General features: G+C 39.2%; 1 protein-coding gene across 3 annotated transcripts in view; it reads right to left on the reverse strand.

Moving 5' to 3' along the window:
- glcci1a (glucocorticoid induced 1a) overlaps positions 1 to 26,599 on the reverse strand; it is a 208,646-nt gene that overhangs the window by 98,570 nt on the left and 83,477 nt on the right. For all 3 annotated transcript variants that reach the window (XM_048562369.2, XM_048562362.2, XM_048562355.2), the window contains exon 3: positions 8,917 to 9,006. In XM_048562369.2, the coding sequence (XP_048418326.2) occupies positions 8,917 to 9,006 (90 nt within the window). The remainder of the gene's footprint in view (positions 1 to 8,916; positions 9,007 to 26,599) is intronic.

Below are 26,599 nucleotides of genomic sequence, written 5' to 3' on the forward strand. Positions count from 1 at the left end.
CCAGCCTAACATCCAAAAATACCTAACTCACACTGACCTCTTTAATAACATGGGGAAAGGGATAAGAAAAAAAAAATCATAGTTCCAGACAAATAATGCTTACTTTTTTTTGCAAATGTCACAGCACAAAATCAATGCTACACCACTATTTGAACTAAAAGTCTCAGAAACGTGGGCCTCAGCAAGTACTGAGGAAGGGCTGTATTAAATATCTTATTTTACACTTCTGAGGAATCCATGTGGACCCAGTGAGGAGAGTTGCAAACTATTTCCATAGTTTAACCTCTTGAGACCAGTCATCATCCCAGAAAACAACACTGCAGCCCTTTCTGAGGTTAACGTTCTTTCCTATAGCACAGTGATCCATAATAATGACAACATTCATTGACACTCCTCTACGCCCATTATCATAGTGGCCTTCTCAAAAAAAAGAATGAATTAGGTAAATAGGAACTATTCACAACAAGTTGCCCAACTCCTCCAATCATCTATCATGAAGTTCCAGTCACTTCCCACAGCTAATGGGTCTGTTTCTCTTATTGCTCTCTCTCCCTTTAAAATAATAGTTATATTTGCAATTTTCTATTCTAGTGGGACGAATGACTAATTCATGTCCGATTTCCTCACCTATTTCTGTTTCTGGAGATGTGTCCATCATTAATCACATTACTTTTCTCATTAGCACTTAGTCAAGTTCAACCTCTGTCTTAAATCCACTAGCTGCCCTGTCCACCTTTGAGTTATATTTGGTTCTATAAAATTCCAGAATACGGTCATTGGCCTCCATTCTGAGAAGGCTTATGAAATATTTGACTAACAGGCCTAATGCTTCCATATTTTCTATTATAGTATTCCAGCATCTGTTTGTAATGGGTTAACATTCATCCTACCACTGTCTCACAATACATTGTGGCCAAATGCCCAACAGCCTAAGCAACCAAACCCAACTTAAAACTGGCTAAACAGTTTCTGCAAGTGAAGTCTGATAGAACGCAAAAAGGTCACTAGAGGTCAAAAGCAAACAAAGAACAGTCCAGATCTGTCTTACATATTGAACAGGAGTGCTTGACCGTAATAAATGGCGAATCATAAGATGCAAAACAATAAAAGGGGAGACATTATGTTTATGTATTTCCAGTTCTGGCCAGACCACTTGGCATGGTAGAGTTGTCATATTTGGAAAGGGGTTGGGTACACCTAGGATGACCTGATTTAACGACATTGGGTGTTGTGACTCATGCCCTGTAGCTCCATTGGCTGAATCATAGAATTCCTACAGAGCAGAATGAGGCCATTTGGCCCATCAAGTCTGCACTGATCCTCCAAAAAGCATCCCCAACCTATGCCCAGCACCCAGCCAACCTGCACATCCCTGGACACTACAGAACAATTTAGTATGGCCCACCCACCATTCCAGAAGGGCTCAAGAAGGAGCAATAAAGAGGAATAGCTAGTGGCCATTCCCTCAGCGAAGACACAGACAGCAAAGACCCAGGTGAGACCCACTTTCATACTAAGAACCCCTTAAGTGCACCTGGATGTTCAGTAACTTGATTCCAGCAACAGAATCAAGTACACCAGAGCAGGTAGTATATGCAATTTTCATGCTGTCAGCCTAGTTCATGGACAAATTAACTTAATTTGCTCAAGAGTTGTTTTCTTTAACTTGCAAGTGCTTTAATAAAACTAACATTGAACCACAGTCATTTGCTTGTCCCACACAGCAAGAGCACCTGGGTGAATGTGTTTTATGAGTATAGAATATTTCCTTTGCAAGTTGCTTCAATTCCCTCGTATTTGCTGCTGTTGATCTTGGAGGGATTGATAAAGGGAAGCACCATGATGGAAAGTAGCGATAGGGAAACATTAAAAACAAATGTGTTTGGTTCAGAAATAGCAGAAAATGTGGGGATGAATTTGTTTTGTTCTTTTTGTTCAAGGTGGGACATAGCAGTTTCACACTCAAAAGTGGAGTATTTATGACCCTGTGATGGGATGTGGTTGACAGTGATTTTAGCAGTGATTAGATTAATTTCTTCAGCAATCGGCAAGAAGCCTTGAAGCCTTCACTTTTAAATATGTCATGATCCAAAAATAGGATTAGTAGTAACACAGGATTATGCACTGTCTCAATCAGAAAACAAAACATTCACCAAGTTCTTAAGCTGGAAAACCATATAATTCAAAAAAGCAAAAGTTAAGCCTTTCACCTAACAATACTAGCTTGTCTTCATGACTAAAGAATGACAGAGCATCTCAGGAAACAGCTATGACAAAATTTTATGGAAACAATCTACTCCAGATGTTCACAATGCATTGCTGGAGGAAATCCATGCAGAGACACCTGCAGGCACTTAACACAACTGCAACCCCTTGGGTGTAGTCAGATAAAGACACCAGAAAGACCAAAAGGAAATTTAAGAGCAACAATAATTATTAAAAAAAACGACTTGAGAAAAATCATTAGCGTTAATATTGTCCAATGCATTTTTTGGGCTCTATTTGGAACAGGGAAAGAGAAAAATCTGCTCTTTGACCTTAAATATACACTCTTTCTCAAATTATATAAATTGATAGTACCTTCTCTTTAAAAGGGTAAAATCAAAAAGAAATGGGTTGGTGTAAAGTGAACGATTGTAATATAAAACCCATCTCTAAATATTTAAATTATTTCAGGCAGTTATTTCTCCAGGACAATTAGGGATAGGTATTGAACGTTGGCCTAGGTAGTGATGCCTACATTTCATGAAAAGAAAAACCAAAACACGTATTACAAAGAAAATTATACTATGATTACTGTGTTCCAATCCTGAATACTAACCGTATGTTGGCAATGAAATAAAATTAGTTATTTGTATACATTATTAATAAGCTAAAACAATTTCACCAACAATTGCACCTACTCTGTGCCTTTAAGTTAGACAGGGACTCCAGAACACTTGAGGGGTATAGGGATTGAAGCCAAATTATATTGTAAGGCGTGTTCTGAACAATTATATAGCAACTGCTACATACTGAGTTGATCTCATAAACATGAGTGTTCAAGGAAACAGCTGCCAAACTGACTTTTGTTTGGTCATAAGAATTCAAAAGCATGCATTGCAAAGGAAGAGGGGACATGAAGCTTAATGTCCACAACAAACTAACAGCCACCAAAACATCCAAGGGTCATTTAGGAATTTGTCAACTGAATTTATGGGTGGCGTTCAATAGAGAATGTATGAAGTCATGACAATCACAGTAAGCACAAACATCAGTGATAAAAATAAAAGCACATGCATAAAAGGGAAATTTCAAGTTCTTTCACATGATGGGAACCAGATATTCAGGGTAATTAGAATTAAGTGGGACACTTGACCCTCTGGTTTCCCACAACAATCTTTGTGCGCAGGATTAAAAATGCAAACATGAAAACATCGACTTCAAGACCGCGATAATAAAGTGTGAAGCTGGATGAACACAGCAGGCCAAGCAGCATCTCAGGAGCACAAAGCTGATGTTTCGGGCCTAGACCCTTCATCAGAGAGCTCACTGATGAAGGGTCTAGGACCGAAACGTCAGCTTTTGTGCTCCTGAGATGCTGCTTGGCCTGCTGTGTTCATCCAGCTTCACACTTTATTATCTTGGATTCTCCAGCATCTGCAGTTCCCATTATCACTGACAAAGACCGTGGGGTCTTTATAGAAAGGACGGAGATTGGGTCCCAACAAAATGGTTAGTTTATTACTGGCCTGAGCAATGAAGCACTAGAACATTCCAAACAAGCTGAAGCTTGTCAGAGGATTAATTGGAAAAGAAGCACCTTTATTAAGTTTACTCTTTGTGAAAGTCTATTTCCTTACTTTATGGTGCTAATAAAATTGTGCGTTCCTCCAAGCTCCACAAAATATCATTTTCTTGTTGATCTCTTATCCACCCACTTTCCCTACAGCCATCCCAATTGCCCTCTTTCCCCATACTCAGACCGTCCTGTCTTTCCCCACCACATACCCATGCCACCCCTTCATACTGCCTCCCGACACATTCCACCTCCTTATGCCACATCACAATATCCACTTCACCCTGGTCTTCACCCTCCTCACACTCAGACTCATCCTGCCCCATTACCAAACTGTTGATTTACCTTAAACTTCTGAACTGAATTGGCATTCAAGATATCTGACATTAGCAGCTGCTTCTAACCCATTTTTTTGGCTATTTGGCAGGTTGTCTACCATTGGTAGATTAATGATATCTGCATATCAAAGTCCCCAGGGTCTTCCTGGTGCCATTCTTATACAGATCCCCAAATGTTAAAGTCTTGGAACCAAATGTTGTCCACTCACATACAGGAATTCATGTAGTACTAAATTCCTCTAATTTGGCAGAACAATTCTCTGAAGATCTAGCAATAGCAAAGTAACAGCCATTGTATTCAGAAGTACAGGCAGTGGTAATTCTGTTGCTGAAAACACACCTAGAGCGGAACTCTGTTCAACAGAGAGAGTTATCTCCTCAGAGCACAAATCCTGGCAGGAGCTGGCAGATCAACTGAACATGGGCTCCAGTGATTTGCAGATGTGAAACAATATCAGCAGATTAAGCATGTCAGGAATGCCATTTAAAGGCTACTAACCTCACTAGGCATTGCAGTAAATCCATTGTAAATTCCAACTCTAAACTCCCAAGTTGTCTCCAACATTTCATGGACACTGTTTTGGCTGCACAACTTACTTTATAGCTTTTTGCCATGTCAAGTATTCTCTCTTTCATTAGGGACCTAATCAATCAATACCAAGCCCTGCTGACCTGTTCCATGTTCAATATTTTTGTTTTGGTAATACCTGCAGACTTCAGAGATGTCACCTGCCACTAATGCAAACTACTCATTGCAAGCCTCTTTGTTACAGAAGGCAACACACAAGAGGATGTGGATAGAATGGAGGCACTGCCAAGTTACATTTTCTCGCTTTTTAAGGAGCAGGTTATTGATGTACAAGGGCAGGTGATGCACTTTAAGAAGTACAATGAATGGCAAATTTTTCATGTTATTGGTCATTCTTGTTTACAGGAGTACATTGATGCTGCACAAATGACATCGAACATCCCCTGGAACTTAGGAAATACAACATCTTTTGCAATTAATTTCTCATCATTTACCGCCCCCTCCAGATGGATTCTTCTTGCGCCTGCCCAGGAAACACAAACCTTCATGCAACATGATAGGTCAATTGGCTTTTAGAAAAAGCTACATAACAGAAGTTGTGATGAGAAAAGTTAACCTTTATGCCATGTAGAAGCAACTTTTGTTTTTAGAAAAGTAGAACTGCATTTCAATATTAGTTGCACTCAACAGCAGCAAAACAAACGTGAAGTAAAATTTTAGTTCACTGAATGATGAATTTTTCTAGTAGAACACCTTAAAAGTAAACAAGCCAAAATTTGAATCAATTCCAAATTCTGACATTTCCATGTGATACAATGTGGGAATTGCAAGATGAGATCATTTTAAAAACAGGTATTATGCAGTCAACAAACAGTTTGGATGTGTTTATATACCAGCAATACTTCAGACACCAAGAATGACATCATACAAGATGAAAGTTCATGAGGCAAAAACAAACAAACAATCTGAATCCCCACAGCATTATAGTCTGGAATAAACTCTTGTACTGTCAGAACACTTAGTTTGTTATAGCTTATAAAAGCTTTTCCTATGGGATGCTTCAGCAAGAATCATTTCTTTCCATCATCTTCACTATCATCAGTCAGGTCACTAATGGTTTATTCTTTGTGGCTATGCGTTTTACTTGATCATCTTGCAGCACTAATTCATGTACATAACGAAAATCCAGGTTTTATTTTAGATTTCTATTTCATAATGGCTTAACATTCACATTTGTTGAACAGCCAACTCTATGCAGTTCTATACATCGTGGCTACAACTCAGCTCCTTCAAAACAATCCAGTTGAAGCAAGAATTCGTGACACTCTGACACAGCTTCCTAATCAACTGCATTGCCATGGGGAAAACATGAACAAGAGGCCAGGGTAACAGAGGTTGGCTGGATGGAAAGGGAGTCTTAGCCTGATTTAGAGCAATAACAATATTGTCTCTCATCTGTCCTTGTGAAGAAGCATGAAGCAAGGAAATAGGGCCAAAACATTCCTGGCATCAAATATAAGACCCTGTTCTCTAAGAGACAGCTTTCGTTCAAAGTTCTACAGGTAAAATGAGGCACTTCTATCAACTTACAAACATAATAGTGATAAGCAGCAAAATACCAGTTGGTTCATCAATCCTGCCCACCCCCAATAACTAACACATCACAACCAGATACTGTGAACATACCTGGAGTCATGTAGTCTCCTGGCATGGGTAAAAACAAAAAAAAAAATCAGAGCCAATATGAGTAAAAGAATTGGAAAATTCCTCAATTAACCCACAAGTGGTTGAAACCAGTCCAGGAGATTCAGTGATCACGTGTGCTTGTAACTGTTTATCCACTTACATTCTATATACCATCTCTGCCCCAGTCAAGAACCAGGTCAGCTTTCTCTTGAAGACATGCACAGTCAGCACACATTACGCAAGCCAGCATTCCAGAAGTTTGCTATTCTCTGGGAAAAGAAAAAACCTTAACAACTAGCCTTTTCCTATTTCTACACAACTTAAAAGTATGCCCTTGATCCTCTTCCTATGTCAAACTGAAATGATCTTTCACCAAGGAATGCAAATTCAGCCCTTTCCTCATGTTATACAAGTCCTACACAACTATAAAGTTAATAGACCCTGCTTTTGAAGACTAGTAGCTGAAGTTCTTTAAAACAGCTAGTGTTCTTACTGTGCTCCTCTAAACCTTTTCTCAGACTATCACAGAACACGTCAGGGAACCAAAACTAAGTGCAGCATACTTGATGCGATCTACAGTCCAACTAGATTTTTTCCCCCCTGAATAGTTCTATCTCCACAACTGTTTTCTTTGCATTAGTGACAAACCTTCAGCAATTTATGTCTAATAATACATGTTTGTTTTTCTCTCATAACAAAATTGCAGGCTTATGATACATGCACAACCCTGTATTTACACTGGTTAAATGTCATTTACTATTGTGGCTTCCTCCCCTAGCCACATCTGAATTGTTTTGCACACTATTATACTGCCTAAATGACTTAATTCTCTCTCAAATTTTAGAATCATCCACAAACTTACTGATCTATTTCCTAGCATCACAGAGCAGATAATTTTTAAAAAAGCATTGAACAACAGCAAACCTGATAGAATACTGAAAGTGGTGGCTTCTATCAGCCTGATCCACAATTGTCAATGAGAACTTTTTTTTTTAAAAACTGCTGCTGATTTGGAGACAATTTCTAATCCAGCATATTAAACTTATATTGATTACTTAAGATTGGACCAAGTCATATCTATGTGAGTTATCTAATCAAATATCTTCACGACTTCCAAATCAACAGGATTATTTTGAACAAGTTTGCAAGAAATGATTTCCTTTTCTAGAACCTGTGTTGAGTTTACCTTTTCTTCTTTGTTCTTTTGTGAGATTGATAGATTTGTAATCAGTTAGGAAATTAAGGATTACAGGGAAACATCAGAAAAGTAGAGTTGAAGATTATCAGATCAGCATAGATCTCCCTCAGGAGGTGTAGCAGACACAGTAGGCTAAATGGCATCTCCATCTCATTGGATGTGGGCATAGTTGGCAAGCCCTCATTTGTTGTCCATCTCCAACTATCTGGAAATAAGTGGCTTGCTTATTCATTTCAGAACAGTTAAGAGTCATCCACATTGTTGGTCTGGAATCACATATTGGTCAGAGCAGCAAGTTTCCCTCTCCAAAAAGGTATTAGTAAACCAGATGGGTTTTTGTGGCAACCTATGATAACTTTATCCCCATCATTATTGACACTAGCTCTCAATTCCAGATTTTATTATTTGAATGTAAATTCCACTGGCTGCTGTGGTGAGATTTGAGCTTATCTTCCTGGAGCATTAACCTAGGCCTCTCGACTACTAGTCCTCTTTGCTTCCTTAGTGCATATGCCCCAGCACAGGATGTTGGGCTGAAGGGCAGAGTTAACTGTTAACTGAAGTTCTGAACTGTGCACTTACATTCCAAGGGAACAATTCTGGATACATCCACACTGGTGAAGGGGTTCACAGACTGCATGTCCAATCTCGTTAATCACTTTTAGGTGAATAGTAACTGAACCTTAAGTCCTACACTTCTGAATTTTTCTGAAACCTCAAATATTTTTATTTTCAAGAGTAGTGAATATCTCTTAGGATAACACAACAAAACTCCATTATTGCAATTTCATATTGGAAGGTACAGTATAAAATTTCCACCTTCACCGACATTAAGTTTCCTAAATATTTTGCATCATTCCTATCCTTAGTTACCCTTAAAATTTTCTATGACATTATTAGTCAAATATCAACTCAGCTCCCTTCAGCAATCAACAGACTTGAATAGCTAGGGTTCTCAAACAACAGTGATCTGCAATACCCAGTGTAAGACATTTGAAATTTAAAACTGACTGGATGGGTCTCAACGATCATGTCCCCATGCCCAAATAACTTGGCCACATTCTTCATCTACACTCAAATAAATTAATTGATTTTACAGGACAATGCATTAAGAATGTAAAGTAAACAAAAACTACCACAACCACTAAACTTGACAGGAAATAAAGAATGGAGGAGATCGCGACTTCCATCTTATTGTCAGTTTCATAGAAATAACTTTCAGGAATGTGAGAAGAATTGTGATCAAATGCAATGGGTTAAGAAATGGGCCTGCTTTGTATACTTATACTATTTTGGCACACTTCAGCATGTATAGAAACCAGAAAAATGCATCTTTAAAATCTCTCAATCTTGCTCTCAATATTATTGCTAAATACTTGCTCTTTACCTCCTTTAGCTGATCAGCACTTCCCCATGAAGCAGAGCGCTGATGTGTGCTTTTCTTTTCTGTTCCTTCATCTGACCAAAAACTGGGTGTCTGGAAAATGAGAACAACAAAGCCATTGTTTAAAAGATGTTCAGTTAGCAAGGTTTATCACTAGTTATCCTGTCAACACTAAGAATTCATGCTGACAGCAAAAATAATTTCTGACAAGTAAAAACTTCAGCTGATTTACTTTGTTCTCACAATATTACAATATACATAAAATATATCTTCCCATGATATACAATTACTATTCTTTGCTAAAATATTGGTTCCTTACATCTAATCCATTTCCTGTCAAGTTGACAACATTCCTCTCTATTCTAAGAGGAAATGACTGCTGAAGCAAATATGGGAACATATACTGAATTTTACATTCCACCTTTAAACTCCTGATTTTTCAAAATTCTGATACTTTTAATAGCACTGTATCAACAAACAAAGCATGAATCAATCAGAAAAGAACAAGTAACAAAATCTCAAATCTCTGGGAGGGGATTTAAGTAGCTCAGCCAGAATCCAACTTGTCCTATTTTAGAAGTAAAGAGAAAGAACTACAGGGAAAAATGTGCTCACATATGAGAGAGACTTGCAATGATTCCTCAGGGCTAGAAACAGAGCAAGTCAGTTCTCCAATTATATCAATGATGAACACAGCACAGGATGCAAAGGCAGTAGTCCAAGTGCTATGCACCATGGAAATCGACACAAGATTAGGAACGCTGGAAGTAGTGGTGTTGAATGAACCAATTTCTCACGCCGCCCGACTGCCCACCACTAAATCTCTTCAAAACCCATTGAGCTATTTCCTGGTTTTTATTTTGTTTTCAAAAAGAGCACCATCATTCTCTGATAATGCCAGAGAATCCAGGCTGTCAGCCAGCTGTGAAAGAGCATGAACTTAAATAATCTTAATACAGAATTTATTGATGGAAGAGAAGAATTTTCTCTATGGAAAATTGAGGTGTTCGAGTTCCCAGAAGAACAGGGTGGGGAGAGGAAGGAGTCAGATAAAGCACTGCATGCAATTCCAGTTGTTCCAAGGTTGGGTCAAAAAAAATTTACATCCATGGAATTTATCCAAATAAATCTAAAGTTTAAGTTATATTTGAATATCCAAAATACACCATGTTACAATGCCCCTTTCTTAGATCCAGCGCAGAAAATATAAAAAGTAGGAGTTTTCACCCTTTGTTTTGCCTTTTGAAAATAAGCTAACCTTGGAATGGAGATGGAAAATTAAATTTCCACAGAAGTATGCTGAATACACAATTCCAAATACACCTTCTCAGAAGAATGTCACAGACTTCAAAGACTGACGAGGTGTATTTGTTCTGCATAAGGACATAATGTTCTCAGGTGTTCTATTTATTCAGTAGAATAGTTACAAACTCTATGATGTATAGTGAAAATAAAAAAATAAACACAGTCTGAAACGTGTCTGCAAGGACTAGTATGAACAAGGTGTACCACAGATGGAAACAGCATACACAACACACTAGAATCTCGAGGTCAGATACAGTACAAACTGCAAAGTCAGAGATACAGGAAGAGATGAGAATGATTTGAAAAAGCAAACAAGGCAGGAGCAAGAATGCGCATAGAACAAGAGTGGGAAAGCAAAAGATAGGTTAGAAATAAAGAGGATGGGAAAGGGAAAGAGAGAGACAGGAGGGAGAGAGGAACAAGGGAGACAGGAAGAATTTAAGTATGCAATAGAAAAAGATATTTATTATCCTTAAATGTAGGCCCAAGCTGAATTTAAGTCAGAATACAGATGATGCGCATTTTGATACTGATCAAATTTAACCACATAAGGTGTAATTCATTTAACCATGAAACATTGGATGCATTGGGAGCATTGTTGCAAATTTCATTGAAATACACTGTTTTAACTGGAGGAAGCAGAAAGTAACTATTTAACTGAAGGGATAAAACAAGATTTAGTGCTTTGGTCACAGGAGTTCAAAATTCCCTGCAGCATCAGCCATTTACTAGCTAGACAGTTAGCAGGGCAGAGTTTCATTAGCCCCACAGATTTGCAAGTAATGGAAACCCACAACAAATATGTTGACTTATATTGCAAAATAATAATGAACTGAACTCGTGTCCATTCATATGCATTTAAAAAGACTTGTTATGAATAAAGGTCCCCACATGGCCGTCATTTATAGATCTGGCTCATCTTTTGTCCCCAGTTGGTCATTTCAGATGTTGATATTGTCTAGATTATGCTCTGTCATTTATTGATTTACCTTAAGTACTCAATGCATAGCAGTGATGCATAAGTTTCAGCCCCTCCAGGCCCAAATAGACCTGCTCCCAACTTTTTCATCTAACTCTTTCAGCATAGCTTTCTATTTTCTCAATTATGCATTGATATAGCTTCCCCTCAAATACTATTCACTTCATCTAATTCTCGTGGTCTGAGTTCATCATCTAATGACTATCTGGATAAAGGTTTTTTTTCTGAATTATTTCATGGACACATGCGTCATCATCTCCTAGGAATGATCTTCTGCACAAATGGAAACATGCTCTTCATGTCTATCATATCAAATCCTTTCATAATCCAAAAACTTCTACCCACTTGCTGGTCAGTCTTTGAGAGAGAAGAGGTCCACTGGAAAAATGCTCCTGAACATTGCTTTCTTATTCAATTCCCCTGGAATTTAACATCAGTCTTTTGTATTGGTGGAAAAATACATATTTTATCAAAGCTTCTTGTTTTGCACCCATCAGGACAACTCATAAGAATATCAATTCAATGAAAAAATCACATTTATATGCACGAGAGGAAAGTGATGATTGGTTGGTAATTGAACTCTGTTGGAAGCAGTGACATTAGAATACCAGTTAATGAAGATTGACAGTAAACTGTCAGTTTTGTTTTAATTTTAAACCAGGCAGGTTGATTTTGATTGTTCAGGACATTGTTATAATTCAACAGAATGGAGCAGACTGTACATGTACATGTTCTTTCTGTCTTCAATTATCAGTGTCTAATGCATTAATAACGTGTGTATGTAATAATAGCTTCAAGTGCATGTAAGTGTGTCATTCAGTAAGACTGATTTATAATCCTAAATCAGTTGTCAGCATAGTTCTTTACAACTTCAGGATTGTCAAGCAAATGTTTTCCAATAGCAGAATCATACCTAATGTTGAATATGGGATCACAAGTTTTGCAAGCACGGCTTTGTTGGACGCAGTAGCTTGCTTACTGCAAACAGCCAAAGGGATAGGCTGCTTGATACAATCTACCAGTCTTTGGGATGTAAGGCCTACATTCAGGCCTTCAGTACGTCACATAGCACTCTAATTCACACATTACTCATTTAATAACAGGCAGAATGTCCTTCTAGATTGACTGCAATAACCTGTTAGTGATGAGCACCATGCATATTGCAACTGCATAGCAGCACCAAATGGTTGGCTTCAATTATTGCTAACATTTGCAATACCTCACCCTTCCAGGATTATTGGAGGTAAACTGGGTATTTTTCAGGACTAAAAGTGACGGTCGTGTATCTGTTCACAATATACAGTAAGAAATGATCTGATCAGGGTCACCAATATCCTGCAGGATAGTAACAGATGGTGGCATTTGCACTGACAGAATCAAACCAAAAAGAAATCCACCATATAGATGAGTAGCGTTGCTTATGAAGTTCAGTTTTTCAATAGTCTGCATCACTTTTCAGTGATCTGCCTAACTGTATCTCGGAACCACTGCTTTTCGTCTCTATTCAGGACTTCTAGTTTCGAAGGAGTGTGGTCTCATTCCTCTGATCAAAATTTAAAATTTAAGATGCAAAGAACTTGCATTGAACTTGATGCTCCAATCTCTCCTAAAATGGTGTGCATGGCCTTCCCATTAATCTAACATCTTGGAATTCCAAATAAATTATGCTAATTCCCCCCCTAAGTTTAAGAGAGTGTGCATCCATTAGCCAGGAGACATTCTTGGGATGTCACAATTCCTCAGATGAAGTACCGCTGTCTTGGAGCACCAGAGATCTAGGTTTGATTCCACCCCGGGTGACTGTCTGTACGGACTTTGCACAGTCTCCACACATTTGCTAGTTTCCTCCAGGTGCTCTGGTTTCCGTCCACAATCCAAAGATGTGCAGGTTAGGTGAGCTGACTATGTTAAATCGCCCATAGTGTCAAGGGATGTGTAGGCTAGGTGGATTAGTTATAGGAAATGCAGGGCTAGAGATTGGATAGGTAAGTGGATCTGGGTGGGATGTTCTTCAGAGGGTCAGTGCGGACTCATTGGGCCAAATGAACTGCTTCCACACTCTAGGGATTTTATGATTCTATGAAGTAGCATTCTGTGTCTCTGCATAGCATGATCAGGACAATATCCACTGATAAGTGACAAACAAAAGGCAACTATCGTCTCCATTTTGACAAGGTAGATCCCATTGATGCTCAATGGCATTCCCATTGCCAATTTTCCCACCATCAAATTCAAGGACATCGGCATTCAATTCAACTGGACACTTCAAGCACCAAATAAACATGACAAATCAAGTAACTGTACCACACAAAAGGTGGAGAGGGAAAAACAACCAATTAAATTACGGTGACACAGTGGCTCAGTGGTTAGCACTGCAGCCTTAGAGCACCAGGGACCTGCGTTCAATTCCAGCCTCAGGCAACTGTCTGTGCAGAGTTTGCAAATTCTCCCCGTGTCTGCGTGGGTTTCCTCCGGGTGCTCCGGTTTCCTCCCACAGTTCAAAGATGTGCAGGCTAGGTGGATTGACCATGCTAAATTGCCCGGTGTTCGGGGTGTGTGGGTTATAGGGGGATGGATGGGATGCTCCAAAGGGTGGTGTGGACTTGTTGGGCTGAAGGGCCTGTTTCCACACTGTAGGGAATCTAATCTAAACTAATCTAAATAATTTATAAAATAATCTGTCACCCAAGAAATTAATATTACTTTTTTAAACTAATTTGACAGTTTTTTTGACTGATCCAATTTGGACGCCACAGCGATTGTGGCTTACTAGAAGGAAGGAGGTATAAAAGAGGCTTGAGCGGACTGTCTGGAGAATGACAAACATTACTTTCTTGCATTAATTTCACATACCTCTATGACAGTGGGCTTTTAGCCTTACTACCCAGGCTAGTTTAGGACAAGAGATGGGCAGGTGAATTTCCTTTTCGAAATTAAAGCAAATTCAGTCAAACTTGTGGTTTGCATTTTTTTTTGTCTACTCTTGGGTTTAATTGGCTTTTACTTAAAACCACACCAAGTGAAGAATTGTATTATGTATTTAAAGCAGTTGTGAAGGTTATGAAACAATTTTTGTTTTGCAATATAATATTGTAAACAAAGATATTTCAGCCTATCACGTCATGCAATATTCACTAATTTCTAACAGGTCTTCACCATTGTTATTCAGGTAACGAGCATGGAACATTCAAAACAGTACAACTGGATCTTGATCACATGGGCCAATGGGCTGAGGAGTGGCAGATGGAGTTTAACTTAGATAAATAAATTTAATTCAGGTGCTGCATTTTGGAAAGTAAATCAGGGCAGGACTTATACACTTAATGGTAAGGTCCTGGGGATGTTATTGAACAAACAGTCCTTGGAGAGCAGGTTCTTAAGTTCTTTGAAGTTGGAGTTGCAGGTAGATAGGATAGTGAAGGTGGCATTTGGAATGCTTCCTTTTAATTGGTCAGTGCTTCGAGTATAGGAGTTAGGAGGGGATGTTGCAGCTATACAGGACATTGTTTAGGCCACTGCTGGAATACTGCATGCAAATCTGGTCTCCCTGCTATAGTATGGATGCTGTTAAAGTTGAAAGGGTTCAGAAAAGATTTACAAGGATGTTGCTAGGGTTGGAAGGTTTGAACTATAGGATGAGGCTGAATAGGCTGGGGCTATATTCCCTGGAGCATTGGAGGCTGAGAGAGGACCTTACAGAAGTTTATAAAATCATGAGGGGCATGGATAGGGTAAATAGACAAGGTGTTCTCCCTGGGGTGATGGGAGTCCAAAACTAGACAGCATAGGTTTAAAATGAGAGCGGAAGATTTAATAGCAACCTAAGCAGCAACTTTTTCATGCAGAGGGTGCTGTGTGTATGGTATTAGCTGCCAGAGGAAGTGGTGGAGGCTGGTACATTTACAACATTTAAAAGGCATCTGGATGGGTATAGGAATAGGAAGGATTGAGGGGGATATGGGCCAAATGCTGGCAAACGGAACTGGATTTATTTAGGATGTGGTTGGCATGGGCAAGTTGGACTGAAGGGTCTGACTCTAAGACACATGAATGCCATAGTTACTAAATTAGATAGATACTAGACACTCCAAATTAAGTGGATCATCTCCTTGTGCTGCAAAGCACCTGTTATTGATAACATACAAGTCAAGAATCTGCTTAAATATTCTCCAATATCCAACATATGCAGTTGCAATAACAATAATGAAGCTTGAAACAAATCAGGGCAGAACAGTCCATTTCATCAGCATTATACTTACTGATTCCAACACCCGCTCTTTTGGCTGAGATATGTAGCTAACATATATGCATATTAAGGCAAGCAACTCAAAACCACGTACAACAACACGGTCTGGTTAACCCATACATCACCCATTAACTTAAACAGCCAAGACCAGTATACTGCCTACAGGATATACTCCAAAACCTCAACAAGGCTTCTTTGGTAGTACCTCAAACTCATCATCTTCACTGTCCAGTATGAGAATTGTGGCAAATGCATAGAAACACTAAGTTCCACTCCAGGTTATACCCCATTCTGATTTTACATTTAACCAGTGCTCTCTAGGACTTACTGGAAATACTGAATGCTCTGCCTGTGGCACTGTTCTCTGCACGTACACAGCTAAGTGTGGAATGCAGGGAGCTGCCATCAGATTTACCCTACTCCTCCAAATGCTTCACATCTTACAGCTTCACATCATGAAATTCAACATTCACATACGTAAAACATCTGATCCGACAGTCAGATCTTCTGTTGGCTAATCTATCCACCGTGGCCTTCCAAATACTAAATTTCTTCCAGTTTGGGTTAGGGTTACTATTCCAAGCTTCCAACTTTCTACTGCTGAGATGAGTGGCTCTAGCTGGTATCTAATATCTAGAATTGCAGTTCTACAATTGTCTTGCATTCGACTCTGACTAATTTGTCCTTTGGGGAGAGTACCATTCCATCAATGTACCAATTTTACCCTTGAGGATTTAATTTCTCAATCACTATCTGATTTACCTTTACACCATATACACCACTTTACTCCTTTAAACTTGATGTTACTAACTTGCTCTGAAGGTGTAAAGTGAACCACCAGAATCTTGTGCATGGTTTCAAAGCTTTCAAAATTTCTCTTGTCCATTTTTTTTTGAATGATTTAGAGTTGAATACATTATGTGGGAGGCTGTCCTCAGCACAGAAAAGTGCGGCTACGCAAAGCTGCTTTGGTTTGTTAATTAAGCCTGTTGAAATTCTGTGACCTTGCCATTGCAGGTAGAATGCCCACCAGCTCTGTTGCACATTATCTTTCATTTTGACCAGCACTGCAAAAAGGAGAACTTGCAGCCATTGCAGCTCAGAGCACTGCGTAGGGCACAATCTGTTGCTTTGTTTCTTGTCTGGAGCTTCCTGTGGCTCTCAGCAGTTTTCCACAGCTCCTTAAACATACCTGTGTTCCTCCATTAGGATCTATGCTTCTGTGCAGGTCTTCAACACAATCTCAGCTTCATCCTGACACTATTTTGAGAGTTTACAGGAGGACAATCTAGATGTATTTAACTGACTGCAATAGGGCTTCCTGCTGTGGGTGGCATGGCAATAGTCAAATGACTACAAAAAGCCAGGAAGGACTTCTCTACAATATGAAATGCTCTACATTGCTGTAATCTACAGACTACTCAAAACTAATTCAGATGGTCAGTCAATATCTTAAGCTTTAATAAATAAACATTATTATATTTCCTCTGATCTAGGAAATAGAATCTGTGGAAATTGACTGATGTGCAGACTTTACAATCCAAGAAAAGATATTAATAACAGACCTTTAAGCAGCATACATGAAAAACACAACATTATCAACCCATGTACTCATAACGCAGGCTAATGTTGTCCTCTGGCTGTCTTTCTCAGGAAGGGTGGTCACTAACAGAATATCAAGCTCTAACAATGCATAGCACTATCAGGAAAGAAAAAAAATTTTAGGTTTAAAAAAAAGTTGCAGGCAAAAGTGACCAAACAAAAAAAAAATTCAGAGACTGACTCAGTGTTGTTTAATACTTTTAAGCTAGAACAGACATTCTAGCACATCTTTGACCAACAACCAAATACACTTCAGTAAACATTAAGAGGCACAGATCCATTCTATCTCACACAAGCACTACAGAAACAAAGGATTTAGTTGCCCAAGTACACAAATCATTAACAGTGAACAGGTACAGAAAAAGTAAACAATTGGGCTAATGGAATGTTGGCTTTATCTCAAAGTTTAGAATACAAAAGTGAAGAAATGATACTTAGGTTGGACACAGTTTTGGTTAAACCCAGTGCTACATATTGCTCTCAGTTATGACCAAAAGAAAATGACCTTGGAGGTGAACTGAAATAGTAAAAAAGAAGCAATCGATTTGAAATCAATGATGTGTACTTGTATAAATCATACACAGTTTTGATCACCACGGTATAAGAAATTACATTACTGTCATCAGCAGGTACAAATGTTTGAAGCGTTAGATGGCTTAAGGAATGATAATGGCTCTCACCCACTTCATCCTCCACAAGTGCTAGTGTTACCTAAATCTGCACTGCCTGCTCATTGAATGGGAACAACCTTACCACCTTTTCTACTCGTCCATCATCACTAATTGTTTTTCCATCCACTTGCACCACGTGCTGTCCCACATTTTGTATCACTGCAGGAGAAATTGTCCGATCCCACCTGACTGACATCTCCACAGTAACCAGAGTTACGTGTAAATCACTGGACTGCTTGCATTTAACCTCCCAGACTGTGTACGGCAAACACCTTTGCACTGTAATCAGACAAGCCTGTTGAATGACTTTGGTTGCAATCCCTGAATGGCTACAGTCCTCTTCCACCCCACGAACGACTGAACCTCTGACTTGACATATGGCCATTAACTTGAAGCACATACAATGTGTTTGCTATGTAAACCTGACATGTTGTTGATGCCGTGTGGAGTCACACAGCAACATGTCCACCTCCTACATGACTGACAGATTAACTGTTATGTTCTCACTACTGTCACAAGGTCCCTATCTCTTGCTCAGCACTAAAAAGCACTCCAAACCAAAGGCTGGAACCTTGTAATTGAGCACTAAATAGCCAGTGCATTGAGAAGGCAACATTATCTGTATAAATAAATACAACAAAGAATTGCAGAATTCTAAAGAAGAGTCACAGAACTCCAAGCATTAACTCTGCTTCCTCTCCACAGGTATTTCTGTTTTTATCCACAAAGAGGCTGGCAGCCTGGTGGCCAGTGTTGAACTCAGCTAACGTCACAAAGAAAGCAATGTGTAGAATACAAAAGTTAGCAGCCGTCAAGCAAATAGCAAAGTGAGTGAGTGAGTGATAAGAAAACATTCCAAGAGCTGTAAGATATATCATGTGCAAATGCATGGAATGAATACATACTCCTGTGTGCAAAATGACTTGGCAGAAGCATACAAGAAGCCCCTGAGCTCCAATGTGTCGAAGGGCTGAAGTGATGTCCGAGTTTATCTAAGGGTAGGCATGGAAACCCTACACTGCAGATAGAGGCCATTTAGCCGATCAAGCCTGGATCAACACTCTGAAAAGCTCCTGAACTCCTACAACATTAATCTAGAAACTCTGCATTCATTTGCGAGAAACTCATTAGCTCAGTTTTCCTGTTCCCAGTAAGGTGAGTATTTGCTGGTATTTTCTCGTCTTTGCAGCCCCTCTGACCCTTTAGTCTCTACCTCCTGCATGAGTCTGTCCCCTCTCTGTAGCCCCACTTCCCATCGAAACCACCAGCCTCATCCCATTTTTTCCTCTTAGCCTCACCCCTGGGCCACCTTCCATGTCCTCACCACCCTTACTCCATATCCTTTCTCCTTTGTCCCGCTCCCCTGGCAAAGGCCTGCCTTCCTTTTTCTGTTTCCCCTTTCCCTGGCCTTGGCGACTGCTGCAATCGCATCAGACCTCCAAATAAAAGGCTAGTTCTATCCTTCAATTATTACTCGGAGGCTGTCATTTGAACATACCACCACAGACTTTGGGGAGAAAGAGCTGTGATTGGAGGAACTACTTCTCAGCACATCATGCCATTCAAATTACCAGAGTTGGGGTTGGTGTGTTAATTGGGAAAAAACCATTCCAATTTTTCCTCAAGTGGATTTTCTCAGATGATTGGGTATTTTGGGATCAGACCTGCCAGTTTCCCAAATCTATTTGGAGAGGTGATGGGTAGCCTGCTGAATTCAGTGCCTGGGGGTGAACTCAGGGGATGCTTAGGATTGTGGCGTGTGGGGCCAGTGCCCTATTTTGCATGCAATCCTGCCAAAAGTAAATCTGCAGGGGCACATAATATGCTTAAACTAGTCCTCTGTGACTAGTAGGGTTGTAAAACCAGGACCAGGTGGAATGACAAAGGTTAGGATGGGCATCTCCCAGTCTCCAGCTTTCTTGTCAAGTTGGATATCAATAACACGGAGGAGGCAACTCAACCGCTATTTACATATATGCTTTTAGAAAGTCAGGTAGAACAATTCTCTCCTAGCAACAAGCTGCAGTGACAGGAGTTACATGATTCTTGGTTCAAGTTAGATTAAGTAAAGCAACTCAAATGATATTAAAATATTTAATATTTCTGCTTAAAAATGGTAGACAACTGCACAACAAACAGGAAGAGGATGCTCAACAAAAACAAATTTAGCACTTTCCCTGAATTATGGGCAGGGAGGACAGTGCAGCAAATCAGCATGACTATCAAGTAGAATGAAAAAAAGAGAGTGTGCAGCAAGTGAGCACAACTGTGAAGCACACTGGGAGTGTGGGACCTGTATGAGAAGGATGACAAGAGATAAAAAGCAACTACAGTGAGCACCTTCAAAATGTCAGGAGCATAGCGTGATGTCATTAGAACAAAAGCCATGGATTAATTCCTGTTTTCTTTTTGATTGTATAAGTTGTTTTAAAATCAAGATGCATTAATACAGTGGAAGAGTACAGTTAGGAATTTCATTTTTAAAATATTTAATATACAAATTAATTCACTAATATAATGGAAACGACCGAACACACAACACGTTGCAGTCATTGTAAGACCACGGTCACTACATCCACACCAAGGGTTGGCTGCTCAAATAACCTTGGCTCAGAGATGATGAGCTGCAGTCTGCGTAATGTACCCAAACTTGCAGACAATCCGAAATGGTGGAAAGGAAAGGAATCTGCAAGAGCATAAAAAGGTTGAGTGAGTATATAAGAACTTAGCAGATGGAGTTTAATCCAGGAAAATAAAAGATCATGCACTTTCTTCAGAGTAATCAAAAGACAGGATTTATTTAAAGGGAGAAACTCTTTAAAAAATGTGCAGAGAGATCTGAAGTCAGCGAGTTAGCATGAAGGTGCAGCATCGTGTTAAGGAGGCAAATGGAATTTTAACTCCATTGCTCGGGGGTGTAGTTTGAAAATGTTACAACTGTACATGGTAACAAAGTGGAGCTGGATGAACACAGCAGGCCAAGCAGCATCTCAGGAGAGATATTGCTTGGCCTGCTATGTTCATCCAGCTCCACACTTTGTTATCTTGGATTCTCCAGCATCTGCAGTTCCCATTATCTCTGATCACAACTGTACATGGTGTTGGTGAGGCCACACCGAGTGTACTGTTTTGATCCCTGTATTTGTCATAATCGACATTGGAGACAATTCACAAAAAATTCACTAAGCTGCATCCTGGGATGAAGAAGTTGACTTTTTACAAACAGTTAAATAGTTTAGTCCTTTAATAGTAGAAGTTTAGAAGGACGAGGAATGATCTTATCTAAACATACAAGATTCTGAGCATGCTTAACATTACAGATATTGAGATGATGCTTCCACTAGTGGGGGAATCTTGAACTAAAGGCCATGGTTACAGAATAAAGGGACACTAACTTAAAACTGACATTTTTTTTCTTTTAAATGGTAGTCTGGGATTCTCTACACCAGAGAGCTGTGGAGGCTAGTACTCTGAAAATAGTTAAACTGGAGGTAGATAGATTTTCCAAGAGTCAAGGAGCTGAGAGCTATGAGGAGCTGCCTAAAAGCGAAATCCGCAACCCGTGAATGAATAAACAACTTTGTAGTCCAGTGTCAACTCTGTTCTTAGTACAATGCAGAAATAATAGGTGCAAGTTTATTTCTGCAATATTCTCTTGGAAAGAGCCTGGTTCTCTGATTCTGTTGCCATATACCACAAGTTTTCAGCTCTCCACTTAAAAAAACAAGTTCAACACTCCATTACATAGAACATAGAACAGTACAGCACAGAACAGGCCCTTCAGCCCACGATGTTGTGCTGACCATTGATCCTCATGTATGCACCCTCAAATTTCTGTGACCATATGCATGTCCAGCAGTCTCTTAAATGACCCCAATGATCTTGCTTCCACAACTGCTGCTGGCAACGCATTCCATGCTCTCACAACCCTGTAAAGAACCCGCCTCTGACATCCCCTCTATACTTTCCTCCAACCAGCTTAAAACTATGACCCCCTCGTGTTAGCCTTTTCTGCCCGGGGAAATAGTCTCTGGCTATCAACTCTATCTATGCCTCTCATTATCTTGTATACCTCAATTAGGTCCCCTCTCCTCCTCCTTTTCTCCAATGAAAAAAGTCCGAGCTCAGTCAACCTCTCTTCATGAGATAAGCCCTCCAGTCCAGGCAGCATCCTGGTAAACCTCCTCTGAACCCTCTCCAAAGCATCCACATCTTTCCTATAATAGGGCGACCAGAATTGGACGCAGTATTCCAAGTGCAGTCTAACCAAAGTTTTATAGAGCTGCAACAAGATCTCACGACTCAAACTCAATCCCCCTGCTAATGAAAGCCAAAACACCATATGCTTTCTTAACAACCCTGTCCACTTGGGTGGCCATTTTAAGGGATCTATGTATCTGCACGCCAAGATCCCTCTGTTCCTCCAAACTGCCAAGAATCCTATCGTTAATCCTGTACTCAGCTTTCAAATTTGACCTTCCAAAATGCATCACCTCGCATTTATCCAGGTTGAACTCCATCTGCCACCTCTCAGCCCATCTCTGCATCCTGTCAATGTCCCGCTGCAGCCTACAACAGCCCTCTATACTGTCAACGACACCTCCAACCTTTGTGTCGTCTGCAAACTTGCTGACCCATCCTTCAATCCCCTCATCCAAGTCATTAATAAAAATTACAAACAGTAGAGGCCCAAGGACAGAGCCCTGTGGAACACCACTCACCACTGACTTCCAGGCAGAACATTTTCCTTCTACTACCACTCGCTGTCTTCTGTTGGCCAGCCAATTCTATATCCAGACAGCTAAGTTCCCCTGTATCCCATTCCTCCTGACCTTCTGAATGAGCCTACCATGGGGAACCTTATCAAATGCCTTGCTGAAGTCCATATACACCACATCCACAGCTCGACCCTCATCAACATTTCTAGTCACATCACAGTATTTTAATCATCAGATGGAATAAAAAATAAACTCCTTTAGACAAATAGGGAAAAGAATTAGTGGCAAAACATATTTTAAATGTATATTTACATTACTGAACCTATCACTGAAAATCAAATAGATCAAACACATTTAAGATACTAATCCTAATTTATGCATCAGTTTTTATTTTGCTGTTTACCATGTGACAGTCTTACTGATATACACCTTCTAGCTGTTGAACTTTGGGGCACATTAAAATCAAAATTATATTGCACTTCTGATAGGACTCAGGGGCATGTCCACTTTAAAAACCTGCCTTAAAATGATGCAGTCTGATTAATGTTCAGTGATTTTAAAATTCATACGGAGTTTTAATCTCATTTGGAAGGTGCAGTCCAAAGACCCATGGGGTAAATTTCTTGTCAATGCACATTGCTGCCACTGAGAATCAGTGGTAGAGGCAGTGCAGTTATAAGGATGTGGTGGCAATCAAGAGGGCTTCCTTGTTCAGGATAGTGTCAAGCTTCTTGAGTGTTGCAACTGCACTCATCCAGCCAAGTGGGAGTTTCCATCACAGTCCTGATTTTTACCTCGTAGATGGTGAACAGGCTTCCAGCATTCAGGAGGTGAGTTGCTGACGGTAATGTTCCAAGCATCAAGTCTGTTCTTGTAGCTACTGTAATAACATGGATGATTTGGTTCAGTTTCCGGTCAATGGTAACCCCATGATGTTTAAAGTTGATCAAAATGACCAGTTTCAATCAAGTAGTTAGGGAATGTTATTTCTAGTGTTCTGCAAATAAAAATTTGATAAATAAAGAAAATGTTTAAGAGAAATTTCAGAACACAATGTGCATGAATCCACTATAGTTATGTAATGCGATGGAATCAGTGGTTTCAAAGCTTGTATCTTTTTTTGAAACAGGTCATAGTTGAAAAGGGGACTCAAAAGAGCTCAGTAACCCTTCCATTTGCTGAGGAATTTAATGTAGAAACAGAGATTAGAAAGCAAAATTAAAAAACTGAGTGAAACTGGTCAAAAATTGTGTGAAGAATACAGGTATCAGATCTCAGATGAAGAATCCAATGGTGCTGTACAAGGAGGCTAAAGAAAGAGACTAAGTTTACAAATTGAGAATAAGCTGTAGGTCATTTTAAATCTTAAAAAAAATTAAGGCGAAATTCTTCTTGGGAAAGACAGTTCAAGAAGTTTGAGAATTTGATGACATACAGTTTGGCAGGTCATCGAGTGCTTAAACATCTGTCTTACTTGTGTATGGCATTTGTTACACAATATATAGCTTATAATCCAACACAATTTGCCTATGAATTCATGTTTAATTTATTTTGATTCTGGCTTTGAATACAGGTCGTTATCCAAGATATGTTTGGTGTATACTTTGTTTGACTCTTGTTTAGTAAAACTGTTTTTGATTTAAACTGTAGATTTTGAGGGCTTCATTCTTTCAATACCTAACTGAAAATTTTGGATTTCTTCACAATAAAGTAACAGATCTTAAATCAAAATCTGAACTTACTTAAAAGCAAAGTGGAAAATATCTACTGGCATGGGGAAATGATGCATTCTTGAAAGCTTTGGTGTTCCGTGTTAGGATGTTGGGCTGAGTAATCACCTTCCTGGTGTAAAAATCCGTGAATCTACTAAAACAGGGATTATGACAGATTGAACTACACCTTTGTATCACAATAGCCATATTGCATGCATTTTGTACACAATTATTCTTAATACCATTCCACAACTAAAACAAAAATATCACTCCTGAAATACAACAGTAATCATAAGTGAATAAAGGGGAAAACAAGGTCAGTGGCCTGTGTATTAGAAATTAAATGTTGTTCACGAGATTTTTTAAGCAATTAAAGTTTCAACAAGCTAATGACAATTCAGATTTTGCTCATACATAACAATTATTTGTTTCTAAGACATAATCAAATGTGATTTTCTCTTAAAAGATTTGGTTAACAGATGAAGGTTCCAATCCAAAGGATTAACTAAACAAAACACTGAAGAAACTTGGCCTGCTGTGTTCATCCAGCTCTACACCTTGTTATCACTGAAGAAACTCAGCAGGTCTGACAACACCTATGGAGCGAGGAGAACAGAATTATTTTAGATTTGAAACATAAAAAAACTTATTCGGAACTATTCATTGCTACTGCCAGGCTTGCTGAGCTTTTCCAGCATTTTCTTTTATTGCAGATTTCCAGAATCTGCAGTATTTTGCTTGTATGTACATAAATTAACTTGTCCCCTCTTTCAAATGCTGAAGAAGTCAACCGCATGCTATAAATTGTTTCAGAGATAGTAGGAACTGCAGATGCTGGAGAATCTGAGATAACAAAGTGTAGAACTGGATGAACACAGCGGGCCAAGCAGCAAAGGAGCAGGGAGGCTGACATTTCGGGCCTAGACCCTTCTTCAGATTTCTGAAGGAGGATCTAGGCCCGAAACATCAGCCTTCCTGCTCGGCCTGCTGTGTTCATCCAGTTCTACACTTTGTTATCTGTTAGCATGCTATAAATATTTTGAACCTTTTTCTCAACAATTCCAATTCATTTATTTTCTCATTCTTATTCTCAAAAGTTGCCTGGAGTACTGACCGTCAATTTTACATTTATCAAATATTTCAGAGCTGTAAGCCTACACTACACTTTGAAAAGCTTAGAAATCTGACAAAATATAGTAACACGGTGTACTACAAATTATTATATGTTAATATGTGGTGAAGATGAGAAACATCTATCACTAAACGAGAGAGACATGAACTGGATCTTAACAGGCCTTCAGCAACAGGGTGGGAAGCAAGAGGTCTCAAAGTGATAATGGAAAATGTCAGGAGGAACACCTGATGGCTTCCCCTCTTCATGATGTTATCAGCGGTGGAAACTTCAGTGGCACTTCCATGCAGTGAGCAAAGGCAAGCAGCCAATTAAATCAGCTTTCAGATCTAACAGCACGACATGCTGCTCTTTAGAAAAAGGTCTGGCCAGCAAAACACTTACAAGTGAAAAAAGCCAATAAATGCATTTACAAAATAACTCAATGGAAGGAACTTCTCACTGGGAGTCTATAAACAAAACATGAAATTTTTGACCCAATGAAATTCAAGCTTGCATGGCCAATAATTTTTCCAATGAGCAAGGCTTTGCGCAGGGAGCATGTTTTGTAAAAAAATGTCTTACACATCCATTATTGTCTAAAACATGCTGAGCAAATTCAAGTTACTACCTGAACACAGTGATACCAAAATCTAATCTTATAACAGCATTCTCAAAGTACATCTGTTTTATTTATTCCAATATTTAAAAAGTGCTTTTGCAATTTCGTCAACACTTTTGCCTAACCTATTTTTTACTTGCCTACAACATGAGAGGAGGGGCATTCAAATAGTTTTTCGACTTCTGCTAATAATGCTGACCTTTGAATTCAATATCATAGACAAGCATTCTTGGCTCACAATGTCTTACTAATGTTTACCCAATCAATTTCCAAAACAAATTGTTCCAGAGACCTGCAGATGAGATTATTTCTAGGTTTGTTTTGAAGGTAATTTAACAGTTTGATTTTTTTAAAAAATGAATTTCCCTCCGTGGTGTTAACGGCTGCAATCATCTTGTATAGCAGGCATTATCATAAAAGGAAGTTAAAACAAGGATAACTGAAAGATTTTGACAAGTTGGTGAGAGCTATTTCAAAATGGAAGGGAAAAGAATTACTTAAATATTACAGAACAATAGGCTATTCAAAATGTTATCATTGAAGGGTATTGTTCAGTGCTGCCACTATTTGATGAAAAAAACAGTAAATATGTTGGCATGTGCAATGAGTTGGTGACCCATTTAAGTTTGCCCTCTTATCATTTACTGTAATCCTACGTTTTGAGGTAAATATTTAAGTATCACATAAAAACTATGGCTCAACTTTAACCTCAAAATTGTG

Source organism: Stegostoma tigrinum, chromosome 2 (assembly GCF_030684315.1).
Source record: "Stegostoma tigrinum isolate sSteTig4 chromosome 2, sSteTig4.hap1, whole genome shotgun sequence".
Taxonomy (NCBI): domain Eukaryota; kingdom Metazoa; phylum Chordata; class Chondrichthyes; order Orectolobiformes; family Stegostomatidae; genus Stegostoma; species Stegostoma tigrinum.